Source organism: Typopeltis vanoorti, chromosome 19, assembly GCF_054136105.1.
Source record: "Typopeltis vanoorti isolate ZY-2024b chromosome 19, IOZ_Tvanoo_1.0, whole genome shotgun sequence".
NCBI classification, from domain to species: Eukaryota; Metazoa; Arthropoda; class Arachnida; order Uropygi; family Thelyphonidae; genus Typopeltis; species Typopeltis vanoorti.
This window is the reverse complement of record NC_143567.1, coordinates 34,446,068-34,473,316: the sequence shown is the minus strand read 5'-3', so window position 1 is coordinate 34,473,316 and position 27,249 is coordinate 34,446,068. Positions and strand designations below refer to the sequence as shown.

General features: G+C 36.3%; 1 protein-coding gene across 1 annotated transcript in view; it reads right to left on the bottom strand.

Annotated features, from left to right (window-relative positions):
• The window catches only part of Lrrk (Leucine-rich repeat kinase), a 790,764-nt gene that overhangs the window by 565,545 nt on the left and 197,970 nt on the right, over nucleotides 1–27,249 (bottom strand). The window contains exon 6 of the mRNA XM_090409582.1: nucleotides 4,499–4,534. Coding sequence (XP_090265708.1) covers nucleotides 4,499–4,534 — 36 coding nt within the window. The remainder of the gene's footprint in view (nucleotides 1–4,498; nucleotides 4,535–27,249) is intronic.

Genomic DNA, 27,249 nt, shown 5'->3' with positions numbered 1-27,249 from the left:
CATTTTCCATGTTTGTTCCATGTTCCAATAACAATAATAAATAAACATGCTTAAATTTGATGCCCTTATCCCCTTACGACATCCTATGACAGTTTTCTAAAAAAATTAATATCCTGTTCACAGAGCCAGTAGTAAAAAATTAGGGAACTGATAAGTAAAATACAAAATAATAATTTCACTTTATAGAGAATAAAAATCAATTACTGGACCTTTAATACAGACGAGCATGCTAGACATAATATGTTTCAAATAACGCCCATTTATTTGTATGTGTGATGTGTGTGGAAGGGAATATATATTTACTTACTACCAACCACATTCTGAGTGGTTAAATTCTTAATTTTAAAAAGCAAAAGAAAACACCTGAAACTAAACTCCAAATCTAGCTTGCACACAGGTTCATATCCCAGAATACAAAAAATAAGTATTATCAGAAGCCATTATTTAAAACATTATTATTATTATTAGGAGTACTTAGACTCATCAAGAGAGAGAAGCCCTAAACATCATGTGAAGAACTATCCAACATTTGTGCAGTATCTATCACACTTTGCTTTGAACTCATTTACAGTCATGGCATCCACAACAGACTCTGGCAACCTATTCCACTCATTCATTACTCTCCAAGCAAAAAACTTAGTTCTCCCATAGCCACGTTCTGAAAAATTTCTTCTGAATTAATCTTGTAAAAAATCCCTCAGTAATTTGTATGTCTCAATCATATCATATCTCAATCATATCTCAATATAAAAGATAACATTCAAGGACCAGCAATCATGAAATGCGAAACAGAGATTGCTATATGAACAAGTAAAACTGGAAAAGCCAGTGGACCAGATGGTGTGCAAACAGAATTTTTAAAATTAATAGAACCAGATAACATCAGTCTTCTTGAAAAACTATTTAATAAAATATATGAGAGTGATGAATTTCCATCAGATTGGCTCAAATCTACATTTATCACTGTCCCAAAGAAACCCAAAGCGAATTCCTGTGGTGACTTCCGACTTATTAGTCTAATGAGCCAAACATTAAAAATATTTTTGAAAGTAATTCAGAATCGTATTTATAGAAAAAGTGAAGAAACTCTAAGTGAAACACAATTCGGCTTTCGGAATGGTTTTGGTACTAGAGAGGCCCTTTTCTGTACCCAAATATTGATACAAAAATGCATAGAAAAACAGAAATCTGTCTTTATGTGTTTCATAGATTTTGAAAAAGCATTCGACAAAGTCAGACACACTAACTTAATAGAAGTCCTTCAAAAATAAGGCTAGACGAACAAGACATGAGACTAATAACAAATCTGTATTGGAATCAGTCAGCTACCGTTCAATTAGACAACATTACCACCAGTGATATTAACATCAAAAGAGGAGTGAGACAAGGATGTGTGCTCTCACCACTCCTGTTCAACATATATGCAGAGGTAATCTTTAAAAAAGCATTGGAAGAATGTTTAGAGGGAATCACAATAAATGGAAAGATTGTTAACATCCTTCGAAATGCAGATAATATTATGGATCTCCAAAAACTCATTGACAGAGTATACATAGAAAGCCAAAGAATGGGAATAAATATAAACATCAACAAGACAAAATACATGATCATCAGCAAACATCCAGCCACATCAATGAAACTGACACTCAATGGGGAAAATATTGATCAAGTGTCAAGATATAAATCTCTTGGTTGCTGGCTTAATGAACGGTGGGATCCAGAAATAGATATACAGACAAGGATTGAAGTTGCACGGCAGTCCTTCATGAAAATGAGAATACTATTCTGCAATAAAGACCTAAACATGGAAGTCAGATGCCGAATGCTGAAATGCTACGTGTGGTCTATTCTGCTCTATGGAGTTGAAACATGGCCATTGAAGGTGACAACCATCAAGAAAATTGAAGCCTTTGAGATGTGGCTATACAGAAGAATGCTAACGATATCATGGACAGAAAAAATTACCAATGAAGATGTCTTAAAATCCACTGGCAAAGCTAAACATCTTTTACAAATAATCAAGAAACGAAAAACATCATATCTTGGCCACATCATGAGAAACAGCAAATACCAACTTCTACAAACTATTTTGATAGGAAGAATTGGTGGCAAAGGAACTAGAAGAAGAAAAAGAATATCATGGTTTGACAACATCAAGACGTGGGCAGAAAAGAGCAGTGCACAACTGCTCAGATTAGCACAAGAGCGCAGTTTGTTCGCCAAGATGGTCGCTGACCTTCGATAGAAGATAGCACAATAATAAGAAGAATTATATCACCCCTTTTCCATCTATCAACCAGTTTCTGTAACCCACAAATCTTCACTCTGTTTTTGTAAGGTTCATTCCATAGACCTGCTACCATCGTGGTCACACGTCTCTAGATCCCCTTCACCTCTTTCTAATCACCAAGAAACTCTGGTGCCCAGATCTGCGTGCAGGTTATATCAAGGTTCGATAAAAAGGAACAATAATCTGCTTGTCAAATTATTCTTCAGTAACCAAGTGATGTGATCTGATGAGTGGCTTTGGCCACTTTTGCCATGTGTCCCCTAAACTTTAATTCCCTATCCACTAACACTCCCAAGTCTCTGGCTTCATCAATTTCCTGGAGTAGACTTCCACCAATGTGGTATACAGCTGGTAATCTTTTCACGCCAAAATGCATAACCTTACACTTTGCCACATTAAACTGACATCCATTCTCCTTTGCCCAGTCTGTCAATCTATCCAAATCATCCTGCAAAATTTTGACATCATCTGTATTAACTATTGCTTTACCCAACTTTGCATCATCAACAAATAACTGAACAGTTCTTCTCAGATCCTTTCCTATATCATAAATGAACAAATTAAACAGTAGTGGTGCAAGAACAGAACTCTGCAACACATCACTAGTCACAGGCATTCTTTTGGACTCTATTCCTGAATAAACTACTCTCTGATATTTCTTCATCAACCACCCTCCCACCCATCTCACCAACCCTATATCCATCCCCATGTGCTGCAGTTTACCGATTAGAATTACATGTGGTATCCTGTTAAAGGCCTTTGTAAAGTCCAGCAGTATCATATCACTGTAAACAAATTACCTTTATCCAACACAGCTGTCAGTGTATCATAAAACATGAGCAAATTACTGAGGCATGGCCTACCCTTCACAAAACCATGCTGCCCCCCCCCCATACAGTATCCCATTTCCATCTATCCATTTCTGTATTTTGCTCTTGACCAATTTCTCCAATACTTTGATAACACCAGCACCTGATATGCTGATCGGTCGGTAATTTGATACATCAGTCTTAAAGCCTCCTTTATGCAATGGAACTATTTTCCACTCTTTTCACCCCCTTGGGACTAATCCAGGCTGAGACTTAGATTAAACAATATGTTCAAGGGCAATGACAATTCCCTTGCTGCTCACATAAGACTCAAGCTGGTATACCATCCAATCCCACAGCTGAATCATTCAGGTTCACATTAAGGTTCTGTAGTATACTATGCACCTCCACTTCATTTATTTCAGTTCCCGTTTAAGCTTTTGGCTCTCTCATCTCTCTCTTATTCCTGCAATATTCATCCATTTATGATATTGGTCAGATTGACATTTATAATACTGGTGGTGGGAGAACTAGGGGACATCTATGGAAGCTGGGAAAGAGTATGGTTAGCAAGGGTGTTAGAGCTGGGTTCTTTACTTTTAAAGTGGTAAATGAGTGGAATAAACTGCCAGATTCTGTTGTGGGTGCTATGACAGTGAATAAATTCAAGGCAAGGTATGATAGATATTGTGAGAATGTCGAATAGTTGTGTGGACATGATGTTTAGAGCTTCCCTTGATGAGTCTAAGGACTCCCTGGAGTCGCCCGTCGTAATAATAATAATAATATATTTTTGCAAAGTGTTCACTTAGTAACACTACTATTTCAATTAATTCAGTTACCTCAACTACCATTGGCATTCCTTAAAATCATTCTGCCATATACATTCTTTCTTTTACTTGCAGCATATCGAAAGAACTGTTTGGGATTCCCTCTAGCCAGCATTGCTAACTACCTTTCTTACCACAATAGTTACCCTTCTGGACTGTGCCAGCAAGTCATCTTTCTCCTTCCACAGTTGTTTCCAAAAAACAACTGTGGAAGGAGAAACTTCTGGAAGTCTCACCTATATATGAAAGGCCACATGAACGGAGAATTCTGTAAATCCCAAGATGCATGTAGAAAGGGTTACTGTCTTCAGAAGAGCAGAGCAGACTCTAATAGTAGAACAGGTGTATTAAAGATTGATTTTTCTTTGCATAGTGAAGAAACCAAATTTCCTAGCATAAAAATTAAGTCTGAGATGTTTACAGAAGTAATGAAAAATATTTAAAAAAAACTTTACTTCCTCTCTTGGACAGACACAATGTCATGTCTTATACTGTCAAAGTGTAAGAAGTGTTTAAGTAATATTTTCATAAACACTTAGAATAAGTACAATAAAAGGAAAAATACATACCAACATATAATTCTTGTCTCTTCAGTTCTCGCTCATCTATGAGGAAAAGGTTGGATAAACATTCAGCAACAAATATATTATTTGGTATATACATTAATATATATATATATATATATATATATATATATATATACACACATTTTTTTTTTTGTAACTGCATACACAACCAATGATGTAATAAGAATTCTTACACTATAAATTTTATACACACCTCAAAATTATACATATCATCATTCTCATCAAATTCCTGCCATGTACCCTCAAGGGGTGTACAGGATATGATACTACTACATGAAAAATTTACATCATTACTAACTTCCTATCTACAATTTTTCTTGAAATCAGTCTGTTACCTGTCAAGACTCCAACATTATCAGATCTTCTATTTCTATCTTCCAAGGCACTTATTACCATATCAATCCACCTATATCTTAGTCTTCCTCTGGGTCTTTTTTCTGAAAACCTGGCAGAGAACACTTGTTTTGTTAATCTTTCCTCTGACCATACCACCTGAGATTAGCTCTGTTAACACATTCCTGGATGCTGACAATGTCAAGTTCTTTCCTAATATCCTCGTTTTTAATATGATATTGCCATTAGATACCATCTGTTCATGCACCTAATCTTTCTCAGCATGCTCATATCTGTGGTCTTTAGTCTTTGGTCAAGTGTTTTGCTTCTGACCCAGCTCTCAGATCTGTAAATTAAAATTGGTTTGAACACTGACTTGTATACAGCAAATTAGTTGTATACAAGAAATTTGACAACTTTCTCTCTTATTCCATATAAATTTATTCAGTTGACTTCCTACCATATGAGCTTTGTTAATTCTGATGTCTATTTCCATATTTAATTTACCATCTTCACTAAAAATTGTGCCTAAGTAGCTGAATTGTTTCACTTGTTTTATAGATAATCCATTCACAATGGAGTTGATATTTTCAATGTTTCTGCCCATTTTCATTGTCTTTGTCTTGTTATTGCTGACTTTCATACCATATCTATTACAATAGTTATTCAATTTTGTCAGGGAATCTTGCAGACTTGTAGAGTTTTTATTTAGAAGTATAACATCATCTGCATAAAGCAGATTTAACATTAAACCATCTTCCTGTATTTCCTTCAATTCTAACTGTTGACTTACAACTCAAATAAAGACTAAATATTCCTTGATATAATGTCCCAATAACACCATATAACTATAGCGTATTGAATAGCTTCTCTCTTGGAACCTTGTCATCTGCCTTTCCCAGATCTCTGTTATATTCCCATGATTTCTCAACTATTTGTCGTAAAGTGATCTGACCCTGACATCTATTTGGGCTAAAATCCAGCTTTCTCTTCACCAAGCTTTTCTTCCACAATCCTTCTTAACCGTTTCTCAAATATATTGAATAAATCTTACCAAGAACACTCAGGAGAATAATACCCCTGTAATTCTCACATTCAGTTTTATTTACCTTTTTATATATGGGTACTATGAAAGTTCTACTCCAACCATCTGGAATTCATCACTCCGTCTAATCCTTCTGAACTATGCACTGTGAAACTTTTATATCTCCATACTTGAGCATTTCTGGTCGAATATCATCTACTACCACTGCCATTCCCCATTTCAGGCTTTTGATGGCTTTTTGTTCTTCAAATATGGATAAGTACTCCTCATTGCATGCTTGTTGAGTGCTTTTTTTTTTCACTGTGCTGTCACTGCTTATTTCATTTAGCAATTTTTCGAAATAATTACTCCATAATTCAAGGATATCTTTTTCTCCAGTTTTCGTGTTACCTTTATCATCTCTAATTCCTTTTACAGAACTCTTTCTTCCATTTCTGAGCTTCTTCATCAACCTCCAGAATATCATGCCACCTGCTTGATATTTATTTTCTATGTTCTTACCAAAGTCTTCCCATGACTATTGTTTAGCTAGTTTTATACAGTGTTTAGCTTTCTTACATTTGTCTCTATATTCTCTAAGACCACAAGCTGACTTATTTGCCAGGAACGTTTGATATGCTTTCTTCTTTTCCTTCACTGCCTCTTTAACTATCTGTGTCCACCATGGAATTCTGATTTTTCGATTCTTTCAGAAAACCTCACTACATGCCTCTCTGGCATTGAATCAATCAATATTTTCTTCAGGTCTTGCCACTGAATCTCCAAAGTTTGGTTCCTGTTCTTAAACTCTCATTTTTTCCTTAAATATTATTATCATTATTACGTGACACCTCCAAAGGCTCATCGAGGGAGGGCATCTACTCTACAACTCTCTCCACCACTCAAATCCACCAACCACAACAAACCACAACTACACCAATGCTATCTACCGCTCACCACCACCACTAGTATTTTCATAGACAATCACAAACATCCATGCCCACGGTGGGATTTGAACCTGCAGCCTTTTGGCTGGAGAGCGGCTACGCTAACCACTTGGCAACCAGGCTGGCATATAATGTTTGTGTATTTTAAGTCTACAATTCATATCTGAGAGTTGTTCAACTTTTATTCACTTTAAAACTTTCTTACATGTCGTTCTTTTCAATATGAAATTCAATTTTATCCTGCTCAAGACTAAATAGTGACCACTTCCAATTTCAAATCCTCTGTACACTCTGGTGTTCTGCACCAGAGAGAAAACATCACTATCAACAATAACATAGTCAATGAGACTTTTCTTATTCCTTGCCTCATCTCTCCATGTGAATTTGTGCACATTTTTATGTTGAACATTGTATTAGTGATAACCAGTCCATGTCCTGGGCAGAAATCCCACAGGTATTTGCCATTATTATTAGCTTTGCTCCTTCCTCCAAATTTTCCCAAAATATTTTTGTGTCTGACAATCATTTCCTACTTTATTATTTAGATCCCCAACAAGGACCAACTTTTCCTTTTTCATTGTGTCAAATGCTTTCTCTAAAGCCTCAAAAAATTACTCCGAACCTCCTGTGGGACCATAGGCACAAACAAGTTTCACTGTTGTCTAGTTACCCATTCTGATATTTGTCTACATCACTCTACTTGAGACTGCCTGCCATTCAAGACCAAGCAATGCCCCAGCTGGCATGGAATTCTGTCATGTTGTACCATCATTTTATATTTTGGTTTAAGCCAATAAAAATACAATTTGGTCAGCTAAATTCCAAATTGTCTGCCCATCCTCGTTCGTTCAGTATCCATTTAGATACGTAACATGGTGCACCACGAGATGTCCGATCCTCACGAGAAGGTGAGGATTGGACATTAGGTCAGAAGCCCTGTTGGTTCTCTGCATTCCTTTAAAAGCTATGTGGAGGTCAAAATTATATATGAAGTGCTTAAATAAAATCATCAATACTAACAAAAAAATGTACAAAATGTCAAATTACCTCATTAAGGAATGCAGCAGTAATATACTAACAGTAAAAATAGCAAAAGTAAATATATTTAAAAAAATTTAGTAGAGATGTTGAAAGTCCATGAATAAATTGCAGTTTTTTCATTGTTTACTATGTGAACTGGGTGTATGCCAATTGAACTCACTGCTGGAAAAAAAAAAATATGTGTATGAGCTGTCTGAAGACTAGTGTATGAGGATAAGGTACTAGAACTCTTGCACAAACTGAATAAGAATTTAATTATCAGGCCGATAGCCATGATCATTATGGATGCTAAAAGTGTGATCAGCTGAACTGGCTGTTCCTTTAATCGAGCTATTTAATCTGAGTCACAGAACAGAGAACATTCTGCGGTAGTGGAAAGAATGTCTGATAATCCCATTGCACAAGGCTGGTACAAAAACTGATGTCTTTAACTGTTCAAATCACAATCTCAAGGAAAGGTGGTGAAAATTTTGGAAAAGTTAGAACTAGAGAAATGGATTAAGGGAGAATCTATACTTTGCAATGAACAGCATGGGTTTACTAAGGGAGGTCATGTTTGAGCAGCTTGCTCATTTTATAATAATGTGATGACTGAGTTAGACAAGAGAAATGGATAACACCATGACAATTTTGGATTTTGATAAGGAGTGCAAAGGAGAGTGTTAAAGACGATATTGGGATTGTAGAATATAAATTATGAAGACTGATTGAGAATTTGTGGACTGTGCACACTGGCAAACAGGAGAAAGAGGGGGTGATATGAATAAGACCGACAAGCTTCTCAAAAGGTCATACATGATATCAGAAGGAATTTTTATTTTTATGGAGGGTAAGATAATGATGAGAGGGCATCCATGGAAATTGAGAATGAATACAGTGAAGAAAGGGTGAGAGCTAGATTTTTCTCTCATATAGTGGTGCATGACTGCAATGGATTGCCTTTGGAGTTCATGAGTACAGGTAGTGTGAATGAATTTAAGAAAAGATATGAGAGCTGATGTGGTGACAGATGGCTTCCCTCAATGAGTCCCTGAGTATTGAGTATTGTTATTATTAAAAGAGACCTCCAGGAAGTCAGGGAGGCCTCTCTTAATAACAACGATACTATTCTAACAATTTCACTTCACATGTTGTATTCATGGAATACACATTAACTGCATATAGTGAGGGATTCCCGGTTTATCTAAAGCAAATACCAATATATATATAGCATTTCCTTCAGAATTTCTTTATCCCAAACTGCATAACACTATATTTAGCAAGTGGACTGGAATCCATTATCATCTGGCCATACATCCAAATCTATTCAAATCCTCCTATAAACACTCCCCCAATAGAACTGCTTTTACACCCACTTGCAATTTTGCATCCTTAGCAAAGAAACAAATATCATCTTTCAAACCTTTTAAAAATTATTAGGCAATTGACCAAGGAGTAAGAAAAAGTTGAGAAAAGTTTAGAAAAACTCAAACAGAATAAGTAAAATAGGCAGAGAAAGCAAAGCTCCATTTGATAATAAGAATTAGAATGTAAGTAAAAAAAGAAGTAATATGGTACATTCTGCTTGATCACTCAGTCACCATTTCGAGCTTCTGCATGAAAAAATTGACAAATGCAATGGGAAACCACAAAAAAGAGAGTGCTTGTAATGCTCATATCAACAAATGATAAATATAAAATATAAATATAGAATGAAAGAGGATATGAACGAATTGCAGAAATGAAAAAAAAAAAAAAAGAAAGAGTGAAAATTGTTAGTCTATTACCAAGATATAAAGTGTTTAGGAGGATGAATATGGTTCTTCAATGCACAAGTTGTGTGGAAGAAATGGGTGCGAGTTTTTGGATGTGTGGAGCAAGATAGGGAAAGTAGACCATTATGAGAGGAATGGTGTCAGAGAGAGAGAGTGTGTGCATGTGTGTGTGTGTGTGGGTATGCAAACGTGACAGTGATGCAAGTGGCATTCAGCATAGATATGAATCTAATGAAATAATGGACCTGTACTTTTTTTTAGTGTGTGTGTGTGTGTGTGTGTGTGTGTGGAGATGAGAAAAGAAAGCTGCTCAACTCAGTTTGGCTGAGTTGAGCAGCTAGGCCGAGTTGAAAAAAAAAAAGTCAGGAAGTAACTTATGTCTATACACAAATGCCAGGAGCATCAAGAATAAAGGAATTCAGTTTGTTGGATTAGTGAAACCTGACTCACAGAGTTGGCAGGAGCAACTATCAAGTGTAAAGGATATAGTATTTTTTTAGGAAAGAGAGAAAAGATAAGAGAAAGGAGAAGTATAGCTAATGATATCAGATAGTTTTGAGTTCAATTTAGGTAAAAAAACTAATGAAAACAATAATAGTAATAATGTTGCATGTATAAGTCACTAAGGGTCAAAGCCAAATAAATGGGACAAGACCTCCACATCACCTTTAAGGAATGTGGAGAACCGACTGAGGGTTCTGACTTAATGTCCAATCCTCACTTTCATGTAATGTGCCTCATTGATAGGTATCCACTGGGCACTGAATAAAGGAGGATGTGCTGACAATTTGAGACTTAGTGAACCAAATTGTACTCTCTATTAACTTAAATTACAAATACATATGATGATACAACATGAGATTTCATGCTGGCTGGAGCATTGCACAGTTAAACAAAGCTACTGTATTTGTCAGGGAACTAGGACAAAAAAGGAAAACATCAGCTACTGGAACTAATTGAAACTCAACATCAAGAAGAAGAACAAATATAACATCAGAAACAATGAAAACAAAAAACTATCAACAGAAGGAATATTAATGGAAAGGAAATCAAACACAGAAGAATAAAAGTACAATGTGAATATAACTGGCATTACTGAGACGAAAAAAGATAAAAACAGGTGAGATCTTACTACATAATAAGCAGAGTATGTCATATTTGGCAATAACAATCAAGAAAAGGAAGGAAGAAGTAACAATAGCATTTTTGTAGAAGTTTCAAGAAGAGCTATGTGCGGGCAAGCTTCAAAATGGGGAAATAGACAAAAAAAATTTGTGTGTGCCTATGGATGGACTCACAAAAGCAACTCTCCTAAGAAAGAAGTGCAGGAATTTTTCAAGTCATTTGCAACAGGGAGCTGACAACAGCAGTCCTTGTTGGAGAGCTAAAGCAGAGTAGGAAATGAGATGAATCACAACACCAAGCGTATAGGAATGTTTTGAGAAAATGTGGAGAAAACAGCAAAGCTAATAATGACAGTAAGTGACTGCTGGATTTTTGTTCAGGACATGGACTAGTTATTACTAACACCATGTTCCAACATAAAAATATGCACAAATTCATGTAGATAGAAGACACAAGAAAGAAAGAAAGAAAAAAGCCTCACTGACTATGCCATTGTTAATAGGGATATTTCAATGCTAGTTCAAAATACAAGGAATGTGTGCAAAGAATTTGAAACTGGAAATGACATCTCTTAGTGACCATCAAGTACAGTAAAAATGAATATTGCACTGAAAAGAGCAGTATATAAGAAAGTTTTTAAAATAATTAAAACGTTGAGCAGCTTTAGAGTCTCAGTGGCAAACTCTGAAGACGACATTAATTCAGCTAGGAAAGTATGTAGTGAAGTTGTTTGCTAAGATAGAAAACTAAAGACAGCATGGTAGATACAATCAGTCCTGAAAAAGAATCAAGCATATGGAAAGTTCCTAACAAATAAGTTGGCAAATGCCCTAAAAGAATACAGAAAAAAAAATGTAAGAGAGCTAAGTAGCCAAACAAAACATGGACTAGTTATTAGAAAAGCCTCGGAAAGATTTCGGTAAGAATATAGATGTCAGAAACATGGTAAAATGTTCTGGACACTATTGAATAAGCATAAAAATGGAGAAAAGAGTAATGTAAAAAAGAATCAGAGATGATCATAGTGATATCTAACACTGAAGAGAAGGATATCCTAGATGTCTCGAGTAATTACTTTGAAAGACTGTTAAATAAAACAAGAATTGAAAGAACAGAAGTAGAAAAAGCCATCAAGCACTTGAAATGTGGAAAGACAGTAGGAATGGATGATATTTGACCAGAAATTCTTCAATATGGAGATATAAAAGTACTGCAGTGGTTACACTGCATAATTCAGAGGGCCTGGTCTGAAGATCGAATTCCAGATGATTGCAGTAGAGTTCTCATCATTCCCATCTACAAAAAATGGAATAAAGCTGAATTTCTCTACTAAGTGTTCCAGGTAAGATTTATGTATGCATTCTTGAAAAGATGCTGAGAAAAATTGTGAAAGAGAAACTTGAAGAACAACAAGCTGGGTTCAAGCCATATAGAGGTGTGAAGATCAGATTTTCACTTTACAACAAATAGTTGAGAAATCATAGGAATATGAGAAGGATCTGTACTTTAACTTTTGTAGATCTGGAAAAAGCATACAAGATGCATAGAAAAAAGCATTTCAATATGCTAAAAGTATACTGGGAAAATTGAATATTATACAAAGCAACAACAGATAGCCTATATTTTGTTATTATTATGAGACACTCCAGGGAGTCCAAAGACTGATCGAGGGAGAGCACCTGCTCTACAACTCCTGTCTCCACCACTCAATCCACCAACTGACCGCAACTACACCAACACCATCTACTACCACTACCACTGGTATTTCCAAAGACAATCACAAACATCCATGCCCACGCAGGATTCGAACCAGCAGCCTTTTGGCTGGAGAACAGATATGCTAACCACTCGGCCAGCCAGGCTGGAAAAGTTGTAATTCAGCAGTTAGAACTGAAGAAAATACAGAAAGATGGTCTGATGTAAAATCAGAGGTAAGACAAGGATGCACGATATCTTCACTCTTATTCATCATCTATATGGATTGCATTATGAAAGAAAGTGGAATTGGGCATAATATTAGAATCAAACTTAGCTCTTTGCTTTATCCAGACTGTTTAGCTACCAGCTGGTGACAATGATCGTGCCAAACCAACTTGGGAAGTAGCTATGTAGGTGGATGTTTCAAGTATGAAAGTAACTCTAGCATATACCATGTTCAGTCCCATGGCATCAGTTACTATAGTTAATAGGAAGAATATCAGCAGTTAATAGGAAGAATATCAGATGCATGGGAGGCTTTGAAAAGATGATGTGGTATCTAAATGTGCCTAGACAGTTCAAAGAACAAATATGGTGGGCATGAAATGGATGAGCAACCTTGTTAAGTAATAGATACAAAGATGATGATGTTGAAGGAATATCATGAGAATAAGGATGAGAGAAGTTATGAAATATATAACACAAAATATAAAGTTAGGAGCACTGTATGGAAAACAAAGTCAGAGTATGAAAAGAAATTGGCCATGCAGGCTAGAGGCAGCTCAAAGGAATTTTATCGTTATGCTGCAGTAAAAGAAAGAATGAATGTGGAGGAATAACTTGACTGAATGCAGATGGTATGTTTGTGTCAGAAGCACATCAACTGTTCAAATAATGGGTGCTAACTTCTAAGATCTATCAACCTGATGTATGCAACAGAACACACACATGATGCTACCGCTATATTTGATGAAGAGAAGATAAAGATGCATAAAAAGTAAGTTCTACAGTGGTGCATACCCTGCATAAGGACCAGATGAGATATTAGCATGTATGTTAAAGGAATGCCCAGCTAAGCTATTTAGGCCTTGAATCTGAATGTATAATATGAGTCTCAAACTCATGAATGTATGAACTGATGGTGCAAAAACTGATGTATCTAACTAATAACCTATCACTATCTTCAGAGTGGTGGTCAAGATTTCAGATACAGCAATAGCTTCATAGGTAAGCTATACTTTAAAGGTACCTGTGGCATGACTATAAACAACGAATTACATGATAACTACAGTAATTAACTTTAATGAAATGAAAGTACAGATATTTCGTACTGAAAATAACACTACATCATCAGTGCATAGAAACAAGCAAATCAAAGAAATGGGAATACAAGGTACATTCATACATGGTACAGATGTACCTTGTATTCCTGTTTCTTTGATTTGCTTGTTTCTATGCACTGACGATGTACTGTTGTTTTAGTATCTGTACTTTCATTTCATTTATCATGTAATTTATTGTTTAAGTTATACACAAGGAACATCATGGTTTACTAAAGGGAAGTCACATCTGAGCAAATTCACTTATATTTTATAATAATTATAGTCGAGATCAAGAAAGGGAATTTGCTAAGGCATCTAAATACCACGTGAAAGACTGATATAAACTAAAGGATACAGGATTGGAACGTAAACTGTTGACTTGGATAGGTAGGCAGTTGATAGACGGATATCAGAAAGTTGCATATGGGGGGGGGGGGGGGCTCTGCCAGATTTAAGGTGACCAGTGGTGGATCTCAGTAATCAGTACAGAGGTTGTTGTTTAACCTATACATTAACAATATTGGGAACATTCTGACAGGAGATGTTCAAATGTTTGTTGACAATGCAAAGCCAGGCAAGGCATTCAGATGTGCTACTGACATGCACCACTTACAGAATTGAATAGGCTGAAACTTGTGAGAAAATCAAAATGGTTGTCAATTCAATGTTAGTAAGTGTAAAGCTTTGTCACTTTAGTATAATGAGGATTTCAGCAGCATGTTATATTGATGAGATTATACTTGGAAAAAACTAATGATGCTAGGAATCACACAGTTATGGTGGATAAGAAGTTCAAAGACTGCAAATACAATGCAGACGGTAATTCCGATGCTGAAAGAAAAACAGTGACATGTTAGGATAAGGAAGTCATTATGCCTCTTTACAAGCCAAAGTGAATTGCAGAACAGGCATACAGGAGAAAAGGAAAGTGGTATAATACAGGCCTATAAACTTCTAAATGTTATAGGATGCTTGATAGAATTTTTTGCTACATGGAAGGTGGGAAAAGAAGAAGGACATAGAGTTGAGTTTGTGTGTGATTAAAAACAAGGGTAAGAGCTACATTTGTTTCTCATAGAGCAGTGAGCAAATGGAACAGTTTGCCTATTGAAGTGGTGAGTGCATCCAGTATGAATGAGTTTAAGAGAAAATAAGGATGATAGTGTGGGTGATAAATGGACTCCCTCAATGAGTTCTTGACCAGCTGGAGGTTTGATAATATGATTAAAAAACAAACTGAACAACAATGTCCAATAATAGAGTCCTTCAGTACTCTCCTGATATCTCTTGGTAAGCACATCCATTTATCCATACCACTGGTTTATTTTTTATTCCCATGTGCTTCAGTTTTTATAATAATGTTATACTATCAAATATCTCACCAAGGCCCAGTAATATGGCAGCTCCATTTTCCTTATCGAAATCTGTCATAACATTATGACAGAATTTGATAGCAAACTGTTAAAAGAAGAAATAAAACCATGCTGTTCATTATTACACAGTACTCATTATCTGTTCCTAGTATTCCTCAATTTGGACTTATCATTTTATTCATTACTTCTTTTAGCACCACTCTTTTGCAATGAAACTACATTGTTTTTGTTCCATTCCGTCAAGTAATGAGCATTACCAATTTCTCTGCAAACTGCCTTAACCTTCCTATCGGCAAGGTGGATGAAATAGTGAGACCAAATTGCACATCTTATCCATTTTATTCAATGAGCATTAAAAATCTTATCCATATTTAGCTGGATGTCTATAGATGTCATAATGACAAGGTTAATGTTCTTTGTTCCAGATTCACCTTGTGATTATTCTGATGGACTGATGATGGCCAATTAATTTCTGGTCAAAATATTTGCAATAATAAGGCATGCTTAAGAGTCAAAGCTGTATAACTGAGAGGAGACCTCCACATAGCCTTTAAAGGAATGTGGAGAACCGACCAGGGCTTCTGACCTTAGATACTGAACGAACGAGGATGGGCTGGCAATTTGGGATTTAGTCGAGCAAATTGTATTCTTATTGGTTAAACCAAAATAAAAAATGATGGTACGACATGACAAAATTTCATGCCGGCTGGGGCATCGCCCGGTTGAACAAGGCCCCCGTTGTTTTCACCAGGGAACCAGGGCGAACAGCGAAAAGTCAGCTACTGGAACAAATCTGAAAACAAATCCCAACTCAACATCACCAGAGTTAAAGATCGGTACTATCAAAATAAGAAGCCTAAATGGCAAATAAATGGAGCTAGCTGAGTAATTAGATAATTACCAGATCGACATTATAGGGTTGACTGAAACAAAAATGACAAAAACTGGTGAAATCTTTCTGAGCAATAAATAAAAAATGTTATATTCAGGCAATGACAATCAAGAAAAAGAAGCAGTAGCCATAGTATTCGACACAAAATACAAGGCTAATCTTCTTGAATGGTAGTCAGTCTGAAGTGGAGTAATGTGGGCAAATATGAGAATGAGGAACTGGACAATGAGACATTTGTGCCTATGGTCCCACAAAAGGTTCTACTAAGGTAGAAGTGGAGGAATTTTTTGAGGCTTTAGAAAAAGCAACTGACACGATGAAAAAGGAAAAGTTGGTCCATGTTGGGGATCTAAATAGCAGAGTAGGAAATCATTGTCAGACATGCAAAAATATATTGGGAAAATTTGGAGAAAAGAGCAAAGCTAATAATAATCACAAATATCTGTTGAATTTATGCTCAGGACATGGACTGGTTATTACTAATACCATGTTCCAACATAAAAATGTGCACAAATTCACATGGAGAGAAGAGGCAAGGAATAAAAAAAGTCTCATTGACTATGTTATTGTTGATAGTGATGTTTTCTCTCTGGTGCAGGACACCACAGTGTACAGAGGATTTGAAAATGGAAGTGATCACTATTTAGTTTTGAGTAGGATAAAATTGAATTTCATATTGAAAAGAATAACATGTAAGAAAGTTTTAAAGCGAATAAAAGTTGAGCAGCTCTCAGATGTGAACTGTAGACTAAAATACACAAAGATTATTGAAGAAAAAATGAAAGAGTTTGAGAACAGGAATCAAACCTTGGAGATTCAGTGGCAAATTCTGAAAAAAACATTGATTGATTCTGCCAGAGAGGCATGTGGTGTCAGAATGCCATGGTGGACACAGGAAGTTAAAGAAGCAGTGAAGGAAAAGAAGAAAGCATATCAAAAGTTCTTGTCAAATAAGTCAGCTTGTGCTCTTAGAGAATACAGAGACAAATGCAAGAATGATAAACACTGTGTAAAACTAGCTAAACAAAAGTCATGGGAGGACTCTGGCAAGAATATAGAAAATAAATATCAAGAAGGTGGGAAAATATTCTGGAGGTTGTTGAAGAAGCTTCTTTCTGAACAGCACTCTGTTCAGAAAGCCTGGGCAGAGTGCTGTAAAAGGAGTTAGAGATGATAATAAAGGTGACATGAAAACGGGAGAAAAAGATATCCTTGAGGTATGGAGTAATTACTTTGAAAAACTGCTAAATGAAACAAGCAGTGATGACAGCACAATGGTAAAAAACACTGACCAGGCATGCAGTCAGGAATACATATCCATACTTGAAGTAGAAAAAGCCATCAAAGGCTTGAAATGTGGAAAGGCAGCAGGAGTAGATGATATTCGACCAGAAATGCTGAAGTATGGTGGTATAAGATTCTTACAATGGCTGCACTGCATAGTTCAGAAAGCCTGGACAGAGGGACGAATTCCCGATGATTAGAGTAGAGCTCTCATAGTACCCATATATAAAAAGGAAAATAAAACTGAATGTGAGAATCACAGAGGTATTTCCCTACTGAGTGTTCCTGGCAAGATCTATGCAAGTATACTTGAGAAACGGTTGATAACATTTGTGGAAGAAAAGCTGGGTGAAGAACAAGCTGGATTCAGGCCAAATAGAGGCTGTCAGGATCAGATCTTCACTTTACGACAAATAGTCGAGAAAGCATGGGAATATAACAAAGATCTGTATTTAAGTTTTGTCGATTTGGAAAAGGCATATGACAAGGTGCCAAGAGAGAAGCTATTCAATACGCTGCAGTTATATGGTGTCAATGGGGCATTATATCAAGCAATACTTAGTCTTTATTTGAGTTGTGAGTCAGCAGTTAGAATTGAAGTACAGGAAGATGGTTTAATGTTAAATCTGGTGTGAGACAAGGATGTATATTATCCCCTCTGTTATTCATTATCTATATGGATCACATTATGAAGGAATGTGGTATTAAACCTGATATCAAAATTGGAGATGTTAATGTCAGCTCTTTGCTTTATGCGGATGATGTTATACTTCTAAATAAATCCACTACAAGTCTGCAAGATTCTCTGACTAAATTGAATAGCTGTTGTAATAGATATGGTATGAAGGTCAGCAATAAAAAGACAAAGACAATGAAAATAGGCAGAATCATTGAAAATGTCAATTGTGTTGTGAATGGAGAACCTGTGGAACAAGTAAAACATTTCAGCTACTTAGGCACAATTTTTACTGAAGATGGTAAACTAAATATAGAAATAGACAACAGAATCAGCAAAGCTGGTATGGTAGGAAATCAACTGAATAAATTCATATGGAATAAGAGAGAAATTAGTCGGAACACTAAATTAGCTGTATACAAGACAGTGTTCAAACCAGTTTTAACTTATGGATCTGAGAGCTGGGTCAGAAGTAAAACACTTCACCAAAGACTAGAGACTGCAGCTACGAGAGTCCTGAGAAGGATTATAGGCGTGAAAAGATGGCATTAATGGCAATATCATATTAAAAACAAGGATATTAGGAAAGAACTTGACATTGTCAATATCCAGGAATGCCTTAGCAGAACTAATCTCAGGTGGTATAGTCACGTAAACAGAATGGGTGAAGAAAGATTAGCAAAACAAGTGTTCTCTGCCAGGTTGGCAGCAAAATGACCCAGAGGAAGACCAAGATATAGGTGGATTGATACGATACAAAATGCCTTAGACGATAGAAATATAAGATCTGATAATGTTGGAGTCTTGACAAGTAACAGACTAATTTAGAGGAAAATTGTTGATAGGAAGTTAGTAATGATGTAATTTTTTTTTTCATGTAGTACTATCATATCCTGTACACCCCTTGAGGGTACATAGCAGGAATTTGATGATGATGATGATATTTGCAATAATAAAAAAAATATATTATTCTTCTGAATATGTGTATCTAATAATCATATTCATCTAATTGTCTGTCTTTCTCCTCTGGATCTCTTGGGAATCTGAAATGTAGTAAGAATTGTGCATGTGTAATTTTTCATCCCGGCTAAAACATCGACGATGATTTTTGTGATCTGCTTAATGTCTGAATTTGTTACGATATAGTGGCATCCAATACATGGTCCACACAACCAGATTGACCATAGTCAATCTGGTTTTGTTGTAAGTTTTGTGTTCATCTAAATGAATGGTGGCTGATCTTTTAATTCCCAAAATATTTCCTCCATTTCTTGGAATATTCTAAGTTAATGCATTTTTTTTGACAAAGACAAAATTTGGGTGCTGTATTCCAATGTGGCAATACAATGGAATCCAACTTTCTTTCTGAGGGATGAGCAAATCACCCATAGTCCAATGCCCCAATCTCCTGTTTTATTCCATGCTTGGGGTGTTCTGGACTGTATTTCTAGGTCATATATATATATATATATATATATATATCAGTGGAGGACATTATTATGTGATGAGGGGGGGGGGGTCCTGGACAGTTCTGATGTTGTTGTTGTTGTTGTCTTGTCCTTTGAAGAGTCTTAGATGTTTCCGTGTGCTCTTTGTACTGCTTTGGCTATGTCTGTGATTTTGTTTGTATAGAGCTGTTGTTCAGGATTAGGATCTATTTCTTGCAAGGCTGCTGTAATTGCTGACAGTTCTGATAAACACTTAAAATAAAAATGATATTAGTGATATTTGATATAACCACAAGAAAGAACATACGAGGATATAAGAACATAAGTTACCTTCATAACTCTGCTAGTAGTATGTTCTTTCTTATGGTTATATGAGTTGCTTTAATATCATTTTGCTCTAGGTGTTTATCACAACTTTCCAGATTCTGCCCTTGTATGTCTGAAATAGGTATAACTCTGGCATGAATTCAATGATAATACCATCCAGCACAATTTTGAGCTATTAGTCATGACCTGTGTTTTCATAAAACTCATTTCAAATCCTACCAGTTTGTTTCCATTGTTCAGTTCATTTGTCACCTCCATCAGTATAGTGGAGGATTCTAATAAGATTGCAATCATCAGCAAATCAAAGATTGCTTAGTTTCTTGGTCGAATCAAGTTTTTTTGAACACATGTTCAAGTACAGCTAGGTAGTGATGCAAAACATCTGTGGGCTATTGAGTTACTTTGTTGACTGAAAAGTACTCTCCCCCTTCTTTCTGTGCAAACAGCTTTTTGACTTTTGGCTATAAATACCTCGAATTAGTTTGGTATATTTATCATTTATATCTTGTTCCACTAGAGCATCTAAAAGAGAAGCATGGGCTATGGGATCAAATGCTTTATTAAAAAAAAAATTTTCACATTTGACGTCCATAGACACTGTATGATCACAGCTGTACCTCACATGGCTTTGGCAATGATGTCTTCTGCTAGAATAAGCAGTAGCGTGGTAGATTCCCTTTCCACACAAAGTTTGTAGGACAATCACAAATATCCATGCCACAGTAGGATTCAAACCCACAGCCTCTTGGCTGGAGAGCAGACACACTAACCACTCGGCCAACCAGGCCAGCCTGTTGACAAAACTGATATATATATAGAAGTTTGCAATATTCATTATATATTTCAGTTATCAGAGTTATTGTATGCAAGTGTTGTGTTATAGAAAATTTTTCCTTAAATCCTGCCTACACACACTTATGGCTGGTTTGCTTATAATTGGCCAGAGACTGTTTTGAATAACCCTAATGAATAAATTACAGTTAGAGGGAAATAAGAATGATTGGTCTCTAGTTTCCATGTATTGAGACTTAAATATTGGGAGGACATCATGTTGGAGGTTTAATGGAGTATTGACAGCACTAAGAAAGGATTAAAAATTAATTTTAATGCTTCCAATATTTCATCTCAGTCACTGAGACATCTTCAGGTAGTACAAATAACGCTTGTAACACACGCACACACAAAGACAACACAATACTCAATGAAACATGTGCCTATGACTCTAAAGTCCTATCTAGGTGGTGTGCCCTCTATGTTTGTAGAGATTAGAGAACCTAGGATGTATATTGGGACCTCTGATGATAATCGTTTCCCAATTTTGGGAAGATTTTTGCACTTCTATTTGTTTAAATTAGGTTGATTTCTGAGTACTGCTGCAGATTCCAAAATGATTCTTTTTAAATTTACCGTAATGGAGTATGGTGATTTTCTTCAAGAAGATCCTGTGAGTGATATGACCAATACATGGTCCACACAACCAGTTTTGTTGTAAGTTTTGTGTTCATCTAAATGAATGGTGGCTGATCTACCTATCTTCCAAAGTAAACCAACTTGTAGGAACAGGTTACTTTATATACCCCACACACTGAGAGAGGAAGGAACTGATCTTGGGTAGAACAGATAAGGGCAGCAAGTTTCCTGTGAGACTTAAAAGCTGTGTAGAGGTTGTACTTTTTTAAAAATCTGACTATTTTTTCCAATCTGCCATGGGCATGGGAGAGGGTGATGGCATTTCTGAAGGGATGGTCAAGGACTGGAGGAAGGATTGAGTATTTTTTTAATTCTGTAGGTACTGTAGTCATTGGATAAGAAAGTGTAGTGTATATGGTTGAGTTCTGTTGAAAGAGAGGTTCCATTGGAACAAAGAATGTAGACTCTATTGGTTAGAGTTCTAATGATGCCTCATTGTTGGTAGGAGTGGTGAGGGGAAAAGTTTGTGAATATGTGAGTGGGTTTTCTGTCTACAGAGAAGGAGAGGTTACCATTCAGAAGACATGCCACTAAGGTGTCTAGGAAGAGCAAACTACTGTTATTTTCCTTTTCCATCATAAACTGGATTCTTGAATGTAGATTATTGAAGTGTCGAGGAAGGAGTCTAATGTGTCTGGGCTATGAGGCCAAATAGAGAACACGTCATCCTAATATCTTAGCTAGATAGAAGGTTATGGGGAGGTGAGTCTATGGCTTGTTTTTCAAAGTTTTCCATGTGAAAATTGACGAGAATGGGTGAGGAGGGGGAACCATAGTAGTTTCCTCCATCTGTCTGTAAATTTTATTCCTCAAAGAAAAATAAGCAGAATTGATGACAAAGGAAAAGAGATCTAAGATATCAGAAGGAAAAACGTTTTTAAGAGCGTTAAGGTGTTTCAAGGTAATATTGGTGAACAGCAAGGTGATGTCAAAGCTTACCAAGATATCTGTATTATTTAGATTTTCAATTGAGGTTTTAAAATGGGTCACGTTTTTTACATGGGATGTGGTAAGACCAGTGGGGGGGGGGGGGGAGTAAGAGTTTGCCAGCTGTTTCAACAATTTGTAGACCTATGGTAGCTGCCACTGATGCTCCAATGCATGGAGCGTCAGTGGTAGCTACTATAGGTCTTAGGGGAAAGGAAAAATTTGGTTTGTGGATTTTTTCAGTAAACCATAATCTGGAGAGAGGGGACAAAAGAATGAATTTTTTTGTGATATCAGGGAGCCAAGAAAATACTTTTTTAAGTAGACTTTATAATATTTTACTTGCATTTTGATGTGATTGAAGTATAGTTGGGTATAGGTACGGTAATCTCAGAGAATAATATCCATTTTCTGATTATATTCAGTGGTGTTAAGGACGATTGTGGCATTATCCTTATCTGTTCTGGTGATGATAATACTTTTTCATCATCAGAAAATTATTACTTTTCAGAGGCGAGGACTGGGAAAGGATATTAGCAGAATCAAGACAAAGTTGTTTGGCTATTTCTGGAGCTAAGGGATAGATTCCACATTCAAAGTTGTACATTAGGTCTAGCACCAGTACTACTTCTTTCAATGTGATGGCAAAATTGTAGTTGAGGGGCTAATGGCATATTCGGTGAGCATTTTTGAACACAGATTTGGGGGGGGGGGGGGTGCGGTTGTGATTTAGAATTGCACAGAATATTATACTTTTTGATATGCTTACTTTTTTATTTTTAGGATTTTTTTTTTTTTTTTTTTTTTTTTATGTGGATGCTTCTAAAATGTCCAAGAGATCTACCAAAGATCAGATCCCTCCTATCTCAATGCCTGGAGTATATATAAAGTACCCTGTTCCTTCCTGTGAGTTGCCTCACTAAAGACAGACAGATAAATCAGCCACCATTCATTTAGATTAACACAAAACTTACATCTGCAATCACAACTATGGTCAATCTGGTTTTGCACATCATGTACTGGATATCATTGGAATAAAAAACATCATGCTCCATCAGAGTAAATTTTAAAAAGAATACTTTTAGAATCTGCAGCAGCACTCAGAAATCAACCAAATTTAAAAAATAGTTAAAAAAAACTTCCCAAAATTTGGAAAACATTAATTGTCAGAGGAACCAATTTACATCCTAGGCTGCCTACAATGCTCATAGAGGGTGCACCAGCTAGACAAGGACTTCAGAGTCATAGCTACGTGTTTCATTAAGTATTGCGTTATCTGTGTGTTACAAGTGTTATTTGTACTCCCTGAAGATGTCTCAGTGACTGATATGAAATATTGGAAGCATTAAAATTAGTTTTAAATGCTTTCTTAGTGCTGCCAATACTCCATTAAATCTCCAACATGACATCTTTTATGTAAGTTATCAAGTAATCAGTATCACAAAGAAATCTTGCTGGTGGATAATGGTCATTATAGACCCTCAAATATTTTAATTTTCAAAGAGGCTGCATTCAGAATATCCCATAAATTCTATTATGTTTGGTTTCTGTTTGATCAAGAATCCCACTCTATATTGGTCCTTGGTTTCTCCAGTATGACAGAATAAGATTCCACTCTCAAGTTAACTGCATGCTCTAAGGTACTCCTATTTCTTCAAGGCATAAGATATTCCATTTCACTGTGTCCACTTTCTCCAGCTCTTATAGTCTGTCATCAGTTATGAGTGTTCTTACATTTAAAGATTATAAGAATTTGCACAAATATTTTTGCATACTGAATTTAGAAACTAGCACATTTTTTATGACTGACCCTCATAAGGTCCTGGTAGGATCATCTTATCCAGACTGGTCAAAGGATAGGAGCCAGATGTAATCTACCCCCCCCTGGGCATGAAGTAAAGAAATCTCTCATACCAGTCCAACGATCTTAAAGGATAACAAGGATTGCATGAGTGGCTTAGAGTTCCATGCATATCTCTTCTTAACTGAAAATTCTACATATGGCAAACTCTTGGATCAAAACTACATGGTCACTCTGCATTTCCCCACCAGATCCAGCATTCACAAAGGCCAAAGTACCCCACCCCCCACCCACTGCATGCTGTTTGAAGTAATTACCTCTTAGTATTTGTATAAATTCTATTCCCTCCATAGAATCTATGTCTCCATAAATGAAATCACCTATAATAATTAGTCAGTCTGCACTTACTATGTTAATTTGCAGAAATACGTCATTCATATCTTTGCTTGCAACCCATGGTCTATTGCTCCAGCCAACTATATATTCTCTCTTGTTGGCCTCTATCTCACATCAGATAGTTCTGAATGTGCTGATATCCACATTTGTGCACTCTTGCTGACCTGCACTTCTTAACTCTCCATGAATAATACTTTCTCTAGACATCCAACTCCAAATCAGTTCAAGTACAATCCATCAATTATACAAGGGTGGTCTGAAAAGTTCTTGGCTTAACAATGAAAAAACGAAATTATAATCTCAAAATTATTTTTATTTTTCAACATAATCTCCCTTAAGACTAATACATTTATTCTAGCGATGCTCCAGCACCATTATCCCATCCCTGTAGTGGTTCTCAGTAAGATCTGCAAAATACCCCTCTACAGCTTCAATCACCTTTTCATTCAAAGAACAATGCTGACCAGCGTGGCAGAGTTTTAGTTTTGGGAAGATATAGAAGTCAGAGGGAGCCAAATCTGGCGAATAGGGTAGATGTTCCAACAATTCATAGTGCAGTTCCCTTAATTTGCTTAAAACACCTTCATCCTGATGAAAGTTTTCTCCTGCAAACCAGGTCTTTTCTCGTGAATTTTTTTGTCTAGTCTGGGTAAAAGATCAGAATAATATTCCCCAGTTATTGTTTTACCCTTTTCAAGATAATTAATAAACAAAATGCCTTTAGCATCCCAAAACACCGATGCCATGTCCTTTCCTGCTGATGGAACTGACTTTGTCTTCTTTGGTGCCGAACAACCGGCTTCTGTCCACTGTTTTGATTCTGGTGGTTAATGGTGAATCCAAGTCTCATCCATAGTAATAAATCAATGCACAACATCAGTTTTGTTCTTGTCAAAATGCTCCAAACACTGTTCAGAGATTTTTATGCGAGTGCGTTTTTGATCTGCTGTGAGCAAGCATCTTACGCAAAGCTTTTTCATTTGCAATTCTTCATGCAAAATATATCCTACACGTTCTTTTGAAATGCCTATAGTCTCAGCAATTTAATGCACTTTGACTTGCCGGTCATCCAATACCAAATCATGTGCTTGATGATTGATTTTTCGTATTGTCACACTTTTTGGACGTCCTTCATGTGGATTATCTTCAAGGCTGGTACGGCCATGTTTAAACTTGGTAGTCCATTTCTTAATTGTCGAAAACAAAGGAGAACAGTGCCCATTAACTTTTATGAACTTCGAATGAATTTCTTTTGCTGTTAAATCATCTTTTACAAAGAATTTTATAACTGCATGATACTCAATTTTATCCATTTCAAGGGATACAAACAACACTTTTGCTTCAGACAGCTGTATAAAACAAACTACTTGATAGAATGACTTGTAATTTCACATGGATGCTTATGGCAGATGTACCAACTTAGGAAAAAAAAAAATCTTGCCGACAGTGTTGCCATCTATGGTCGAGATTGAGTACTTTTCTGACCATCCTTGTATATGTACTTCTATTCATCAAACTCAGTTCATGCCTTCAAAGTGCCTAAACCACACAATGACTGATTTGCAATCACGACTCTCCTTCACAACTCAGCTCTGCAAAACCATGGCAGCAGACCCACTGTCTTGACTCTCTCATTCTTCTTCACTTCTTCCAATAACTGTTACATTCTCTCTCTCTCTCTCTCTCTCTCTCTCACTCACTCACTCATAGCATAGCACACTTTTTGCCTTTCAAATCATTTATACCTGCCAAAACCATCAACTCTTCACTTTATAAATTTACATACTGGCATACTAATATCTTTAGTCTTTCCCATGTGTAAATCTGGGAAAGATAATTTTATCATTCTCATTAAGTGCTTTTCATAGAATCACCATACAAAATTCCTGTTTGTTTTTTTTCTCTCTCTCTCTCTCTGTCATATATTCCTTTCTCTTCTCAGCTCTGTCACTCGCTAGATGTTTCTATAATTGTTCAAGCTTATATTCTGCGCTGTGAGAGATTCCATGTAAACATACTGTCTCTAGCTGCCTCCTTGCTTTCATTCTCATCTTCTGTTTCTTTCATGCTATCACTCACACACTGTTTCATTTTAATTCCGCCATGTACTCTGCACTATCACCTACAATCTTCCAAACACATTTCTCCCTTTTGTTGTTGTCCACTCTGCTGTCACACATACTCTCCCAACCATTTTGGCACTCACTTGCAACATGCTTCCTATACACTTGCTCATCAATGTAGATTTCCATTCAAAAATCTTTCACTCTGTGTAATAAATGCATCTCACATACATCACAGCAACCACATAGTTCAAACTATATACTGGTTTGTGTGTGGTAATATCTTGTGTATGTGTGGTGGTAAAGATGGTAAAGAAATTGGTCAGAGGCAAAATTCATGAATGAGTGGAGAGGAATATAATACTCTACCAAGGACAGCATAGTTTTGTGAAAGATATATCATGCCTCAATAATTTACTTTTTTCATAATAGAGAGACAAGTTATTTGAATAAAGGGAATGATTCCATCCATTGATTCATTGGACATCATCAGATGCTATACAGTCACTCAGATCCTCAGTTATGTACCACACCAGTCCTCACCATGTGGTGCTGCTGTATGCTCTTCTGGAGACCAGTCACTAGAAACACATCATCCATTCATCTCATTGAGAGTCAACCACTTCTTTTTCGAGGAACTTTACTTTCTCATACTGTTTTCAGAGCAGTATGAGAAAGTAAAGTCCTCCTATTCTTTCAACATGTCCAAAGTATTTCTGCTGTTGGACACGTTGTTTTAGACGTTGGACAAGTTTAAAAGTTCTACCAATCCTTTCTAGCACCCATTCATTTTCCACCTTTCAAGTATATGAGATCCTCAACAAAAACGACT